This window comes from Athene cunicularia (assembly GCF_003259725.1).
Source record: "Athene cunicularia isolate RWA chromosome 5 unlocalized genomic scaffold, athCun1 chr5_part3, whole genome shotgun sequence".
NCBI classification, from domain to species: Eukaryota; Metazoa; Chordata; class Aves; order Strigiformes; family Strigidae; genus Athene; species Athene cunicularia.
This window is the reverse complement of record NW_020799103.1, coordinates 9,315,386-9,331,076: the sequence shown is the minus strand read 5'-3', so window position 1 is coordinate 9,331,076 and position 15,691 is coordinate 9,315,386. Positions and strand designations below refer to the sequence as shown.

Sequence of the window (15,691 nt, the reverse complement as noted above, 5' to 3'; positions counted from 1 at the left end):
TAATAACCTAGAATCGGTAACATTAACCTTTCAATACCAAAGTTGAGCCAAGCTATTTGCATAGATGTATTTATTCTTAGCTTTTAATACTGCCAAAAAAAAAAGAGTTTTGAATTTAAACATTTGAACAATGAAGTATTTAAAACCAGGTAACATTGTAGATTGAAAAATGTGTTTAATACCACTGGATGTATTTTGGGATAAAATATTTAAGTTTTAAAATATAGCAAAAATATGATTAAACTATTGAATTAATAATCATAAAGGCTGTAGAACAGTCCTTTTTGAGCAGGTGAACCCAGGTAAACCCAGTTACTGAGACAAAACCACCAATGCAACAGAAGTGTAGCAAGACAATTCCTCAAGGTATAGGTATGAAGTATTTGCTTAAAAGGGAAGGACATAAAACATTTAAATAGATTTATTTTTCAAGTGTTTACATAACCATGGACCAACTTGTTTTAAACGTTGAGTTAAAGAACTGCAAAGACATATATACAGGTATGTTTAAGGCCATCAGAAAATTTAAATCTGACAATTAACTAAAACATAACTCTGAAGACTTATTTTATACGTTAGATGCATTACTAAAATTTATTCTGAAATTGAATAGCTTCAAAAAAGGAAATACATTTTCATTTAATAAAAGTCTAACGGATAATTACTAAAATTTGACTTGATACCAAAATTTCAGGTGTACTCTTGATCCACTACTGGGTATTTGAGCACATTTTATAGAAAGGAGAAATTGGCCACCATAGTTGGAACGGAGCTAGTTACATCCATCTGAATATTTTATGAACATTAAAAAGTTGGGGGGGGGGGCACGCAGGGGAACAAGAACACAGCTTTTTAAATTGATGGATTAATAATTGCAGCAAGAGCTAACAGATAAATTTCAGTTCAGAACAAAATGCCAAGTTAAACTGAAGTTTTCCTAATACAGTTCTCTTAAGCACCAAACTGGCTTTAGGATGTGGATTTTTGGAAAACAGATTTCTTTCCCTCCATTAAGGCTTGATGTAGAGTCACAAATAATTTTAATTGCATTATATTAAAAAAATAAAACAACCAACTAAGACAGGGGTTAATAGAATAGCACCTCTTCCCTTAGAGAAACCATTTAGAAAATCAGTTTCTCATCAGGGACTCTTTGCCATACCACACTCAAAATTCAACAACACCCAGTTTCTGAAACCCTGTGGGAAGAGAAGCAGAAATCCAAGATCCTGCTTCTAAGTTTTTGTAGAAATGTATGAGGGTCAGGGGCTTACTTCCACATGGGGAAGAGACATTAAGTTTCTGCTAGAGTGTAGATATTTTCTTTCCCTTTGATGTTAAGCAATTTGCATACAACCTCAAACCCTAAGCAGCCAGGTGCAGTGGTTCTCAAAAACATGGAACCTTTCCTCTTGGAAAATTTACTGACTGGGATGAAAAACATTTAAACCTAACAGCAAACAGTATTTGCAAACTGGGAAGTCTGAAGGACCTTCCCCATCTCTCTCCCTCTGGAAAATTGAGTTGGCCAAAGAGAAACATTCTAGTTTAAGCAATTAGCCACCTTCATGACTATCAGGTACACTAACCTGGTGTTAACTAAGGGAATTTTCCCGAAGTTCACATCAAAGCTCTTTCTGCTAAGTACTGCTGCTGACTATAAGACAGCCATAATTACTAATGAGACCAATCAAGCACTCAAGAACAAGGAAATTTAACGAATTTTGCCAGAGTAAACCAGAATTAGAAGGAAACTATGTGGTTTTGCAGCATTTGAGTTTCCAGTAAAGTTCCAGACAATAATCAGAACCGTATTTTAAGCCCAGATTTAATAAGTATATTATCTTCTAATTTCAAAAGGCAAGTTTCATGGTTCAGGACTGTTCCCTGCTCACTCTTCAAATGAGGAACTGATTTTTAGGCCAATCAGTGGTGAAGAACATCACCCCACTCATAGAACTTTGTTTGGTGCCAGCTCAGGCAATTAAAAACCTTTCTGTAAAAACAGGCGCATAGATTTGGAAGACTAAAATATAGTCTACTGCATACAGTTGCAAAACTCAGCTCTGGCTATAAATTTTTATCAAGCATCTGCATACTTTTGAGTACATGTTAATCAAGAATAGTTTTGCATGAGCAAGAGGGATGACCTTTATTTTTCAAGATGTGACTGGCAGCCTTATTAATGGGGCTGGTTCATGAGCAGTGTTCTTGTCCCTTTGTATCCACAGAAGACTTGGGATGGAAGAAAACACAGCACAAGTTTGTCTATTCATCCCAAACACTTCTATCACAGATGTGCATTCATAATGAATGGTTCTTGCAAAGAAGGGGTAAGGAAAGTCATCTACTCAGCTTAGACAATGCAAGAGCATCAAAAAAAGAATAGGAAGATCAAGATTTTTCTCACCAATTGGTTTTGAATCTTACTCTGCTGGACCACAAGTTTTGTCCCATTTGCCTCATATGAAGTTTAACCATTTTTTCAGTATCATCACCTTTTAGTTAAAGCCTTTTCAGTAACTTCTCTCTCTCCAAAGTAGTGACTCAAATGCCATCTGGGGGAAAGAAGGAAGCTTGATCCATTCTCCAAAGAAACAGATGAAAGTAATCAAAGAATCTACCTAACAAATAAGGTCAGCAGGACATTTTGAGAAGACACATTTTTAAGGTCACAAAGTTCTCTGAGAGTTATAAAGTCCCAGCAGAATACATTAACTGGCTATTAACAAGAAGTCAACATAACTTTTCCAACTACTACTCTGAATGATGTTATGCTTTAGAGATTTGCCATACACAAGAGACATATGTTGGAAAGAAATCGGGGATTAAGTTAAGTCTAGAACTCCCTCCACAGCAAAATCCTGAAGTCGTATTGGTGAACTGTTCTTAAAAAGACAGCTCATATACAGGGAGAACGCAAAAGTAAAATGTAGAAACTGACCTTTGGTATGAGAAAATAGCTCATGATATCCAAGTTAAGTATTTAAGTTGTAGGATGTCTAGGAAGGATCCAGGTTTCCCAGACACAGTAACATTAGGTAGAAATATATAGAAACGCTAGTGATTTATAAATTATTTACTCAAGAATCCTTGTATTACACCCAAGAGGAAATAAGACACTGAAGCCAAAGTCCGTTCTCAAACACACACCACTATACGTTATCACAGCCTAGCAATATTAGATAATGAAGCCCCTGCAAAATAAAAGTCTTATCTCCTCACAGTAGCTGTATATGCAAGAAGGCAGTCATAACTAGGCTGTTATGCTCCCCAAAGACTGACTCACAGACGCATCAAGTAAAACCATCAAAGAGTGCAACTGATGTGTCTACATAAAGGCTCAGAAGTAGCACTTTGTTACTTGCTCACGCTTCCCAACCACAGGCATCAGGCCCGAGGTATCCTACGGCAGCACCTAACTAGAATAAACACAGCTCATCCCCAGCATCCAGGAAGGGCTCTGCAAAAGAACCAGCCCTGAACTGCCACTGTTTGGCCTCAATGTTATCACTCTGTATAATGGTCTTTATTCAAAAGATGAGCTTTTCCAAAAGAAATGGATCTAGGAGTGCTTGTGATCTGGATGTAACTCAGATCTAGAGCGAAGTTACAGAGTGAAGATACTTCAGCTCCCCTGAACAGGCCAGAGAACCCGTTAGTGGATCTGTGTGCCATACGTGACTCAAACCAATTTTTCCAGTATAGTGTTTATTAGACACATGTATTGAGATTAAAGGAGTCAGTGCAAATTCCCAGACTAAACACATCTTAGGTATTTGTTTTACAGTTGTTATTATTGTAACAGATCTCCCTCTATCAGCACAGAGCAGAGCAGCTACTCTAAAGACCATTTTCATACATGAAAAGGCTTACGAAGTTGTATCTCAATTAAGAGGCCACTCAACTACCCAGTGTTTTTAATAAATTTAAATTGAAAATAAAACCAAAACCTTAAGTGGAATGTTCTGATCCATTCAGCGGTCTTTAATTCAGAATGCTGCAAATTTACTGTCAAACTACAAAGAGCTATTTAAGAAGCATTTGGTGTGCAATGGAAAAAGAGCTTGTGTTCTACCAACCATTTAAAAAGCCAATGCACAAAAAATATTTTTTAAAAAATTCACTGTTTTCCTACATCAGTTCAACATTATAAGGTTCATCTTTTTATTTTTTTCCAGTTAAAAAACAGTTGGGACTATTATCTCAGTAACAGCTTCCTGAAAAAAAAAACCAAACCAGAACAGCAACTTCTCACCGGACTGCAGTTTATATTGTTATACTGGTACGGAATGTTTCTAGGCTTTGACTACAACTGCTGCTTCCAGCCATCAGCATCGTTTCAAGATGTCTGGTGTGTAATATTGTCTTCACAAGCTTATCACTTTTCTCAGTAACAACATATCTCATTTGTGCTCTTCACACACAACATGAAAAAGTGATAGTACCACCTATATCTGTGGAGTTTCAGATTATTTCACAGAGTCAAAATATCTGACTAAGTTCTGAAAGTACAGTTCTGATACAAAGTAGAAATGACCCTACAAGTTAAAACAACCTTCAGTTTTGTATATAACAGTTAAACAACATGTAGCTGTTCCTTAATTTCACCTTTCCACAGGTAGGAATTATTTGATAAGCAATACTTAACATATATAGCACTTTTCTTCTTGCACGTGCTACAGAATGCAACAGAACTACCAACACCTCTATGGAGGCAGCTATCAATATATTCTCCCCACTGCAGAGAGAGTGCATGTGCGCGAAAGGTAGGCACAAGTGATTTTCCGAAGATTATACCACAAGTACGCAGTAAAACTTGAATAAGACTTGGTATTTTCCAGCTCCTAGTCTTATACTATTTCTTTTATACATCGCTGCCTTGATGTAAAGGTAAGTCCATAAAAAGAAAAGTTTCCCAGAAGTCACAGCTATCAGAATAAAATCAGAAAAAACAAGAGGAGGGTTTACATCTATTCAGGAAAAAGGGAATCTATCAGGGGAAAAAAAAACGCAACCAAAACCTCGTGAAATGTCACCCCATCACATTAAATTTGTTTCAGTCGTTGAAAACCAGTGTTCCAGGATACAATTTTTATAAACATGTTTTATTTGTCTTGCTTATACCATTAGAACTGTAACTGCTGGCTGTCATTTCCCTTAAAAGGGGAAATCAATTCAAACACATACTGGTGCTTTTCAAAAGATAGCAATTAAAAGGGCAGCAGCAGCGGGCATTTGAGATTTCTTAAAACCTTCAAGGCTGCAGGAAAGACAAAAGGACATGTGACCAAAAGTGTTATGATTATCCATTAGAGATTTCCATCAGTACCGGCATCAGTTATTTAGGTGATAATACAGCAAGGTCAAGTATTAGTGACAGACAATGTGCAAGTCATAAGGAATGATAGAGAATACCAATCCTTACAAAAGTCATTGCTATCAAAGAAACTTAAAAGTGTTTCAAAGAGATATCTAAATACTTCACATCAAATATACAGTGGCCATCCAGATCATCTCACATTTGCTGCAGAATTTTTTCGTGCCAAATCAAAGCTTTTTTTTTCTTTTCCTTCAAAATAAAAAAATTACACAGTTACATTAGCAGTTATGCAAGCAATCTTAAATCCTCAGCCACAGTAAACGGGGCCCTGGTGATAAGGAGTGCTGCAGCTAAGGGTGCTGCTTCTTTGTCAAAAACTGGCTGTAAGCCTATTTGTCTATTTAGGGAAATCTGCATCACTAACATCTTTAACTGTTCAGTGCTTCAATTTAGTGAGAAAAGGCTGAAATGCAGTTGCACTACCAAGCCACACTTCACCTTTTCCATCCTTTCATGGAAATATTAAGTTTTATTAACTGCCACCACAGTAAATCGTTACGAATTTGCAGATTTTATCCAAATTTGTTACATCACTTTTAAATGTCAGAAGTGAGTCTTTTGCTTTTTCCTGCCACTTCAGTTAACCATGGAGATTGGATCACCCTGGAAATTGCCTTTTTTGCTTTACTCTTAGCAAGGGTGAAGAATCTGAATCTCATGTGCAAGGCTCAAGATGATGCTTAGGACAGAACATGCAGAGTAAACGTTGTTTCGTTCCTTTCAATATCCAGGTAATATAAAGCTGGCAACTGTAGTCCTGTCATTATGGTAATGAAAATAGTCCCTTTACAACAAACTTCCTGTAAGGGAGAACAAATAGATAATAACTCTTCTGGTAACATGTATAGTACACTGGCCAGTGTGTTTTTGGCGTTTAACGTAATCCTGTGAATTTATTTAATTCACTTGCTGAGCATTCATTTGAGGCATCCCTCTGTTTGGTCTTGGGGGCCCTCCACGACCTAGAAAACATAGAAAAAGGTTTTTGAATTAAGCATGAAGTGGTTATTAAAAAACCTCCTAAAAGTCCTGGTCTAAACTGGGTAAGAATTCCCAAGTGTGCATCTAAACTATCTATAGTTCTAAAAGTGACTTCAAATCAAAACAGTATGTAGTGTGTCTTTACTCTTTTCAGCTTTATCCCAATACTTTTTTCCCCACAAATACAAAGTTGTAATCCAAGTAAAACATTTTGCAGTAATGTAAGGCAATAATTGGTTACTGTATTTTAAGTACTAGTACTGTGAGCTAACTAACCGTGTTTTAACTTCCATCTTCTTCCTTCCTTAAGGAAGCGACTGCCTGTAGCTCACGCTCTCGGTAGGTATGTAATTGTAGGTCACTTGGGGAATCCCCCTCACACTTGCCTGCACATCCCTGACAACAAACTTCAAAACTTTTCTTCATTATAGTGTGCTTCCTAAAACATGCTCCTAGCTTTACCACAGCCTAATAGTACATTGAATTCAGGCCACAGTTCCACACTATAGGGCTTCCAGTACCAAGACAGTCAAGGACAGAACTCTTCCAAACTGAATTACCACACAGAACTGTGGTTTCACAGACAGCCTCAAGCTGACCGCACGGATAAGATGCTCGGTGATAACACAAGATTCTCATGGAAACATCTGTATTGAGACAAGACAGTCTCATCACCAAAAATATACTGAAAAACTGTGGAAATTCTGTTGAACACAAAATTTACAAGTTCAACTTGTATGTGGGGTGGTTTTCTCAGATGAACACATGGCAAATACTCTTATGAAGCTGCAGGACAAAATACCTCCATAATCTAAAAGCAACAATTCTATAGGATCAAGGAACAGATGAGCATGGAGGGAAGTTCTGTATCCTTAGATCAAAAGAGACCTCCACAAGAGAGGCAGAACATCTTTTAGTGCAACAGTTAACATACAGTTTTGAAAGCTGACAGCTCAAGCCTTATGTCTGCTTTATGAGCAAGTCTTACTTGCCAACTACTAATGCACCTAGTAAGCAGATCTTAAGTCATGATAAACCTCACCTAAACCAAAAAAATCACTTTCCTAAGGCTTTCGTTAACAAAAAGGAACTAAATAGTGCTGCTACATTTAAAGTGTCAAAAGCAATTGTTGCTTTAACTTCTTTTCAAAGAATTCCTCATTCAATGGCCAACTAAACTTCCACCACATGTTCAAGGGATCACAGTGTAATTCGTCAGAAGGGACCTCAAGAGGTCTGCCAAGTCCAACCCCCGTTCAAACGCAGGGTCAAGTCAGAGGAAAGTAAGCTTATTCTTCAACTACGACCCGCTGAATAAGGAGTGAGGTCACTTTTAAAAACCAAAACTCCAGAGGCTGGATCAAAAATTTCCATTCAGCTGAGATCAATTATTCACTGCTCAGGAATTACCTCTAGGAGCTCCCCGAGGTCCACTTTGTCCAGAGCCACGTTTGAAGTTCTGTTGATATCCATCCTGAAGCAAAGAAATGAAAAAAGTTACAACATAAAACCTGGGCATTTTGTTATGTTTCCAGAAGTTATTAATTGCCAATAAAATAAGGAGCTTTTAAAATAACATGCACTGATAAAACACCTCTGACTTCAATATACAGTATTTTATTCATTTAAATTAATCGTCAGAAAATAAAGTCTTACTCCTACTAGCACCTAGCAGGTATAATAACACACACAAAGACAAATTCTCTCTCCAGTTACAGGATATGTTATTCAATATAAACAAGAAATATAAGTAGATGTCTTCACTGTTCAAATTTTTCAAACCACACAGGAGTCACACAGATGAATCTGCTTCAGGACCACAGTCAATAAACAAAGCAACATTCTAACAGCAGGATCAAAAGCTGTCATCTCATTTGCTTGTAAATACTTGTTTGGGGACAGTTAGACATTTTCCAGTCAGTATAAGCTTTGAGCAAACTGGACACACTTCCTTCAGAACAACAAAATTCTACTCAAATGTCAGAGTAACAGATCAGCAGAAGATTTGCATTCCCAAACAAGTTTGAAGGATTTAAATCCTTCAAGTTTCTTTCTCACAAATAGCTGTGAAAACAATTAGAGAGTTCATTATAATTCACTCAACCTTGCTCTAATTACTAGGCTAACTCCTTCAGAGATCAGCCAAACAGAATATGATTCCCAATTATAACCAGCCATTTGATATTCTGCTCACCCCAAATTTTTGTTTTCATTAGCAATAAAGTCAGTCCTCAGAAAAGTTTTAACTAATGGATTTAAATGCTTTTTTTGACAGCTACTTTCTTCTACTTCTAGACTATCACAACATAATGGTAGCTTACCCGCTGGTAGTTTGAATAATCCCGAGGAGCATTAAACTGGGGCTGCGTGTAACCACTGTTTGGAGTGTTGGAAAAGGAAGGACGGTAGCCATCATATCCTCCTAAGGAACAGGGCACAAGTCTTTCACTCGGAAATGATAACCTATTACTTGATGCTACCATACAAAGAAAAGCAGTAACAGCACTTTACTTAAATCTGAGGGAAAAAACCCTTTAGGAAGTACTGTTTACATGCAAGTCAAGGAAATGTTTGCAGCATCAGTGCTCGTACTATTACAAGAAACAAGAATGAAGACCTAGTAAGAATTGGGAGGAAATAGCAATTCAATGCATTTCTCTAATCTGAGGTTTGATTTCTGTAACATTCAATCCAGAGCTAAACGTAACACTGGGATCTAAATTAACAGCTGCAACTTGCAAGGCCACAATAGCCAACTGAAGCAAGAAGCTGCTCCTAAGCCAAAACTCTTCTGGAGTGCTGGGAACCATGTCCAAGTATGGCTCCAGTCCCAAGGGTCTAAAACTCCTGGAATCCAGATCAATTTTAAGCAGACAGATAGCGACCACTGCATCCCTACTACAGTCAGTTGTGGTTTTATTATACAGGTTTCTCCTCTTACTCTCCAACCCCACGAGGAAGAGAACATGGCAAAAGCAGACAGTACTGTGGGCATTATAGTCTAATCCCAGAACACCTGCAAGGAAACTGTCTCTCCCATTCTAACGTACACATCTTTGTAACATTGACAGCCACATATGATTATCCCCAGGAATCATGACAATTCTCTTATCTATCCAGAACTAGTATGATTCCTCCACTCCTGTTAATTCCCTCAGAGTAATGACTTTAGGACTTTCTTGTTCTTGTATTACTGTATTATCCAGACTATCTTCAGTATGATGAAACACAGAACTATAAACAATACTGCTTCTACCATAACTGAAATAAAAAACGTTTTTGAAGTATCAGTTGGCACCTAAATTCCTCACTCAGTGGCTGTGAATTTTTGTCAGATATTTCCAGGTTTGCTTATACTTTCAGTCGATGCCTAATCAAACTCTTAAGCCTTCAGTACAGAACAAATGCTTCTTTGTTTATATCCTAGTAGGAAGCCTAAACAAACAGCTAAAATTTCAGCTGCTTCAGTTAGGTAAAACAAACAAAATTTTTAGTACAAGTATAAGTATCTTAGAGATACTACTACAGTATAAAAACTACAGTACGTCAGTTTCAACACTTGGTATCTTGACAGTGTGTTTCCAGAAAGAAGTCAAACGAGAGAGTTTAATAAAGAAGTCAAATGAGAGAGTTTAATAATCTGTTTACCTCTAAATCCATTTGCCGGTCCCCTGTAACCGTTCATTAAGCCACGGGCCCCACGTGACCCACCACGAGACACTCCTCGACTGTTATAATAAGGCTGACTGTTACGTGGAAATCCAGTATTCTGTTGGGGAGGTTGCTGGTGGTTACCTGCCACTTGATGAGTCTGGTCTGGGGAACCATGGTAAGTACCAACCACTGTATTAGAATTGGAAGGGGAGGAAAAAAAGAAGTATAAAAGTCCGTGTGTATTTATTTATGTTCCCACTATCTTCAAACTCAACATTCAGAGCCCTGAAATACCACTGAACATATCAATAAATGCTCACCCATTCAAAGAAAAATAATCTGCAGAATTAAGTTTACTAGTCAGATATCCCACAATATTAAAACAACCTAGAAATGGTAGAGAGTTAAGTCAGCATCAAGAAGTCTCTAGCATAAGCTCATCAACCAGTACTTCTAATAGAGGTACAATCTTCCTGTGCTACTTTGAACTCTTTAAAAATCAGCAACACATACTCTAGAGAAAAAAAACCAACCAAACAATTAGTTAACCCACTTCCGTAACTTCCTCCCCTCTGAACTGGCAGAGAGCCACTAAGAAATACCTGCCTTCACCAACCAAACTCTGTTAGGTGTAGCTGTCCAAACTAAACTGAGATTGATGGGAACATTTTAACAGAGCTGACATTTTGACTGTACAGGCCATGAGATTCTTTCTGCAAGATGTGTAAATCAGAAGGCAAGAGTGAGATGGATAGCTTGAAACTATCTGCACCTTTGCAGTAAGACTAAATCTTTGAAGTATGGTATGCCACAACATCTTCACAGGAATTAAGTGGATTACAAAAGCAATCCAAGGGTTACAGATTCAGTAAGTGTAATTCTATGGAATTCTGTATGTAAGAGCAAAACAGCTGTAGAAGTTAGCCTGATACCAAATGCTGAAGCAAGATCTCAAAGAAAATTTCTAAGTGCCAAGTCCCTCTCATATGCAGAAAATCACCCAGCCCAGAGCACAACTTTGTCTACTGCACTCAGCCACAGAGCACTATGGAACTTTTGCAGAGATCCTCCCTTCTCCCCAGCTTCCCATCAATTCTGGTGGAACACATGAAGTGGTCATCCTATTGCGTGTTTCATGTGTGCAGGTTCTGTTCTAAGGCCACTGCATTTTCTGAGTATCAACAGTTGCATTTACTGTCACAATAAGTTAAGCATTTAACATTGCACAGCCCACCAGCGCTCCCCAGACTGTCTTTCTGCCTTGCGCTGCATATAGCTCAAAAAACACAGATGAATAATGAAAACTTGGTTCTTCCTCTTCTCATCCACCCACCCCAGTATCCCACTAACAAGGAAGACAAGTTTCAAGATCATAATCAGTTAAAAGAGAAAAAGGTTCAGGCTCTTTTTCCTACTCCACCTCCAGTAGTTGTTAGCACTTCACCCTTGTCATCCCTGTCCCACGTCCTTCACTCAAAATCCCTCTCTGCACCTGCAATTTTATCTCAGTGGAAAGTGAGGAGAGTGCTGGGAGACAAATGGCTTTATACACAGACTATTTTACTGTTTGTCTGGTTTTTTGAAGTTGTAACTTGGAAGGCATTTTGCTTGCTGTATTCAAATCATGTCTAATGGATTTTAGCAAAAGGTTCTCTAGACCTTTATGAACCTTACATCATCTGTGAGCAGTGCAATACTTGTTCTCAATTCTAGCTTATTATTTCCGTTTTAAGATGTCATCTTAAATAGTACTTTTTTTTAAAGCAAATTTAAGGATAATCCAACCTTTAATATCAGCAGAGCAAGTACTCCACTATACTGCTTTCATCTTTAGAATAATCCCTAATCCTGTTCATGTTTTATTAAAACCCATCTAAAACTGAACGAAGTGGCAAAATTCTTTTAATAGTTTAAGAGATATATACTGAATTTCACCCCCTTTGATATTCAAACTGTGACAGAACAACAAAACCCAGTATTGTTAGGGGAAAGCCTCGAAAGACTACAAACATCTGAGAATGCTTTGCTACACTACCTAGGACTTGACAGCCTGATCATCTTCTCTACAGAGACCATTTGTGGTTTTAGTTTTCGCTAAACTAAGTTTACCTGTCTGGAGTTGTTCTTGCTGAAGATCTGATTGTTCTACTTGGTGAGGCTGATTGGAGAAACTCTGGTTGTAACTGGCCTGGTATTGATTTTGCTGCTTAAGGGTTTCTGGCTCATTAACAGGAGGAACAGGCGCATTCATGTTGAATACCTGTAATGTCAGAAAAATAGCTCTCTGGTCCAATTCATTTCTTAGAATTCTTCATTACATCATGTAAAGAAGCATGCAAGTCTGAGAAGTGTCAATAGCCAAAGACTATTTTATGTAATTACAGGACTGATTCAATTCCAGTGTTTGTTTAACAACAAAAAGAAAGACTACCAAAATAAAGGGATCCAATATTCATTTACTACTTACTGTTTGCATGGATTGGAATGGAGCTGCATTAACATTGATTCCGCTGCTATGCAAAGGCTTGCTAGATCCAGCCTGGAACACCTGTGGCTGGGATGCAGTGGGAAGTGATGATGATGATGGGGTCTGGTCTGCATTCAGGGACATTGAAGCCTAATAATTAAAACAAACCACATTTTAGCAACTCTTGAATAATACCAAAAATTCAATTTAAAAACTTCACTTAAAAGTGACAATGCCTCAGGTTCACTGCAATGAGTATTTTCTACTTCAGCTGAAGAGCCTCATTGAACAGAGTAATGGGAGAAGAAAAATCTAGCAGTCTTCTCCCTTGTTAACTTGAAACACAACTATAAATAACTAGATGGGGAAATGAACACGTTTCTGGGCTAACTGCTAGCCAATGTTAAAAAAGAAAAATCACATTTCCTATGCTCATAAGCTGCCACTGGTATGTTACTTCTAACTACACAATCTTGTAAATTAAAAGTCTTACTATGAAGGACTTAACTGGTCATAGACAGGCTCAAAATTCTGAAATTAAATGGAACCAAAGTGGCCCTATCAAAAGGTAACTGAAAATCACAAAACTTAATTTACAAAGAAACACAAACTAACATCTGATCACAGTTGCAAGCAGACTCCTTCCCACCCCTGTGAACTTTGACTTGCCTGAATCTGGTCAATAGATTCTTTCTGTGGCCGTTGCTCTGTTGTGTGAGAAGGCTGATACATGGGTTGGGAGGCTGTATATCCCTCACTTGTAGAAGAAACCAAGGGAACCTAACAAAATAAACCCCATAGCCCCCAGGTCAGCTAATGCTCACACACAGTTTTATAAAAAGTATCAGAGAACTCTGGAATGAATGGTATTCTCTAGTAGAAGTACGTATATTCCATCAAGTCTGTACAATCATTAAAAATTAAGTACTTGTTAAGAAGTAGAGGTTTAACCACCTCATCTTGACATCCATTCTAACATGCCACGCCACCCACCCCCTGCCAGATTGTATTCTGTTGGTATTTCTCAATCAGCTGGACATGTATTTTCTTTTACTGAAGAACACTTTTCTCCTCATAGTCTTATGCAACCCCAACTACTGTAACAAAAAAGCTGAGGAAAGATGGACAGAGATAGAAACATGCAGAAGTTTAAATGACAGAACTCCAAGCTCATACAGAAATAGAGAAGTGCTGGTTTCCAATGGGACCAAATTTGCTCATTTTACAGCCTCTGCTCCCCTACAGAGAGAACAGTGAAAACTCTAGCCAGCAAAGCAGAGGACTTTGCACTTAAGACTACCGGGGACTTTAAGAAGAAACTGATAACAACTGATGGGTGTGTTCACATGACCTTGCTGAACATTCAAAAGGAAAGAGGTAAGTTTAGCTACTGCTTGCAAGGCTCCCAAGAGAATCATTGGCACTGGTTGAGGTAATGAAATTAAAGAAAAAAAAAAAAAAATCATTTCCATTGGAGTAAAATAAAAGCTAGTGCAGTGAGAACTTGGCCAAAAAAATTTTCTACATCTACAAAACAGAGCTGCTGAGAGTACTAGCACATCAGCAGGTACATACAGAGGAAACTCAAGAAAAACTACCCCACATTCCTGTTTCTATACAAACGAGTGATTTAAAACTTGCAGATCTAATCTAGACAAGATAAAGCAAGTGATTTATACTACCACTACTCGAGATACACAATCTATCCAGATTTCTTTTAGTTTTCAAATACCTACAGGGATCAGATTCATTACTTGAGATGAGGAGAGTCCTCTGAGATGCCACACACGCTTAATACAGTATCAGAAAGTTCTTTAATCACTAGACTATTCAGTAAGGAACTGACACATCTTAATGCAAAGGTGATGAGGTATAAATGATGATTAGAGAAGCAAGTTTAAGAGATCCTACCTAAACAGGAATTTGGGGAAATCTCAACTGAAAACAGCACTCAAACTCATTCTGACTGCCCTACAACCCCAAAATTAAAATACCATCCAAGCAACTGGGACTAATTCTTAACAAGTAAAAAACCCACAAACTATATAGTTAGTCCATTAAATCTATCTGTGGTCTGATGCCCACGTGAACAGACACAGACCACCCTTTAACCAAGTTACTTTGGTTTGGGCACTTCTGTTGCAAATATGCAAATAAAAGACAACTTGCTTCTATTGAAATTAAAAATATTCCTACACACAACTTAACATGAAAGAACACTTCTAGGTAAAGATTGTCATCTTGAACAGAATGCACTGAGAAACCTCAAGCTAAACTGCTATTATTAGAGTAGAACTACACAGAGCAACATTCTAAACAAAGTCCTTCCTTTCAATCATGAAAACACCCACTCAAAGTTCACCACCACATAGACCACAGATTTTAAGCGATGGCAGCCTAACACACAGGCACATGGAAGTCAATTTGTGAAATGAAAATCACATCCACTGATGCGAGCTCCACAGATTAAAGGAACTGCTGAGAAGTCCACCCCAGGGCATTAGAAGGAGCCGTGCAAAATGCAACTGCTTCTGTGACTTCAGTTCGAGGGGCCTCTAATTAGAAATGCAGCTTCCTCAAACTTGTACTTCAACCCTAAACCTGACAGTTTTCCAAACAGGATAATAATGCTTGGTAAGACTCCAGTTACAGAAAATATGCAATGTCTGCATAGCATACAAACTGTATATAGTAATGCTTGTAAGTGACAATGCTGAAGAGAGAATGGGGACAACCCATTTCCTAAAATTGGAACTTCAGCTTTTTCTTTGAGTTTCTCATACAGTTAGGAATTACATCCTGTTATAACATCAGTCAAGCCGAAAATCAATTTAAAATCCAAAACACAATTTGCTAAACATTTTACCTGCGTAGCTTCTGGTTGCACAGGAACTTGACTAGGCTGGGCAAGTCTTGACTCAGCATGAACTGAAGCAAAACAATTTCACTTATTATACAGTACAACCAAACTTTTTACAGAACAGCATTACCATCTTAATGCAGTTATTTGAGGGATGATCATCTTTATGATGGCACGTATACATTATTTTGAGTACAGCATGGCAAAGCTATACTCAAAACACCAATTACCACTTCCATGCTAAGTACATTTTTTTCCAGTCATCCAAATTAATCCAGCAATTTCCAAAAGACTAAAAAAACCTGTTTTGCCCATTTAAAAAAAGTTCCACATTTCCAAGCAAAAC

At 37.8% G+C, this 15,691-nt stretch overlaps 1 protein-coding gene across 1 annotated transcript in view; it reads right to left on the bottom strand.

The window, feature by feature from the left end:
• Positions 1-406: 406 nt before the first annotated feature.
• Positions 407-15,691, bottom strand: part of CAPRIN1 (cell cycle associated protein 1) — a 30,099-nt gene continuing 14,814 nt past the window's right edge. Inside the window, exons 10-17 of the mRNA XM_026850840.1 lie at positions 15,352-15,413; positions 13,155-13,265; positions 12,486-12,635; positions 12,128-12,278; positions 10,013-10,207; positions 8,686-8,786; positions 7,775-7,838; positions 407-6,345 (exon numbers count right to left, since the gene is read on the bottom strand). Of these exons, the coding sequence (XP_026706641.1) occupies positions 6,281-6,345; positions 7,775-7,838; positions 8,686-8,786; positions 10,013-10,207; positions 12,128-12,278; positions 12,486-12,635; positions 13,155-13,265; positions 15,352-15,413 (899 nt within the window). The 3' untranslated portion in view covers positions 407-6,280. The remainder of the gene's footprint in view (positions 6,346-7,774; positions 7,839-8,685; positions 8,787-10,012; positions 10,208-12,127; positions 12,279-12,485; positions 12,636-13,154; positions 13,266-15,351; positions 15,414-15,691) is intronic.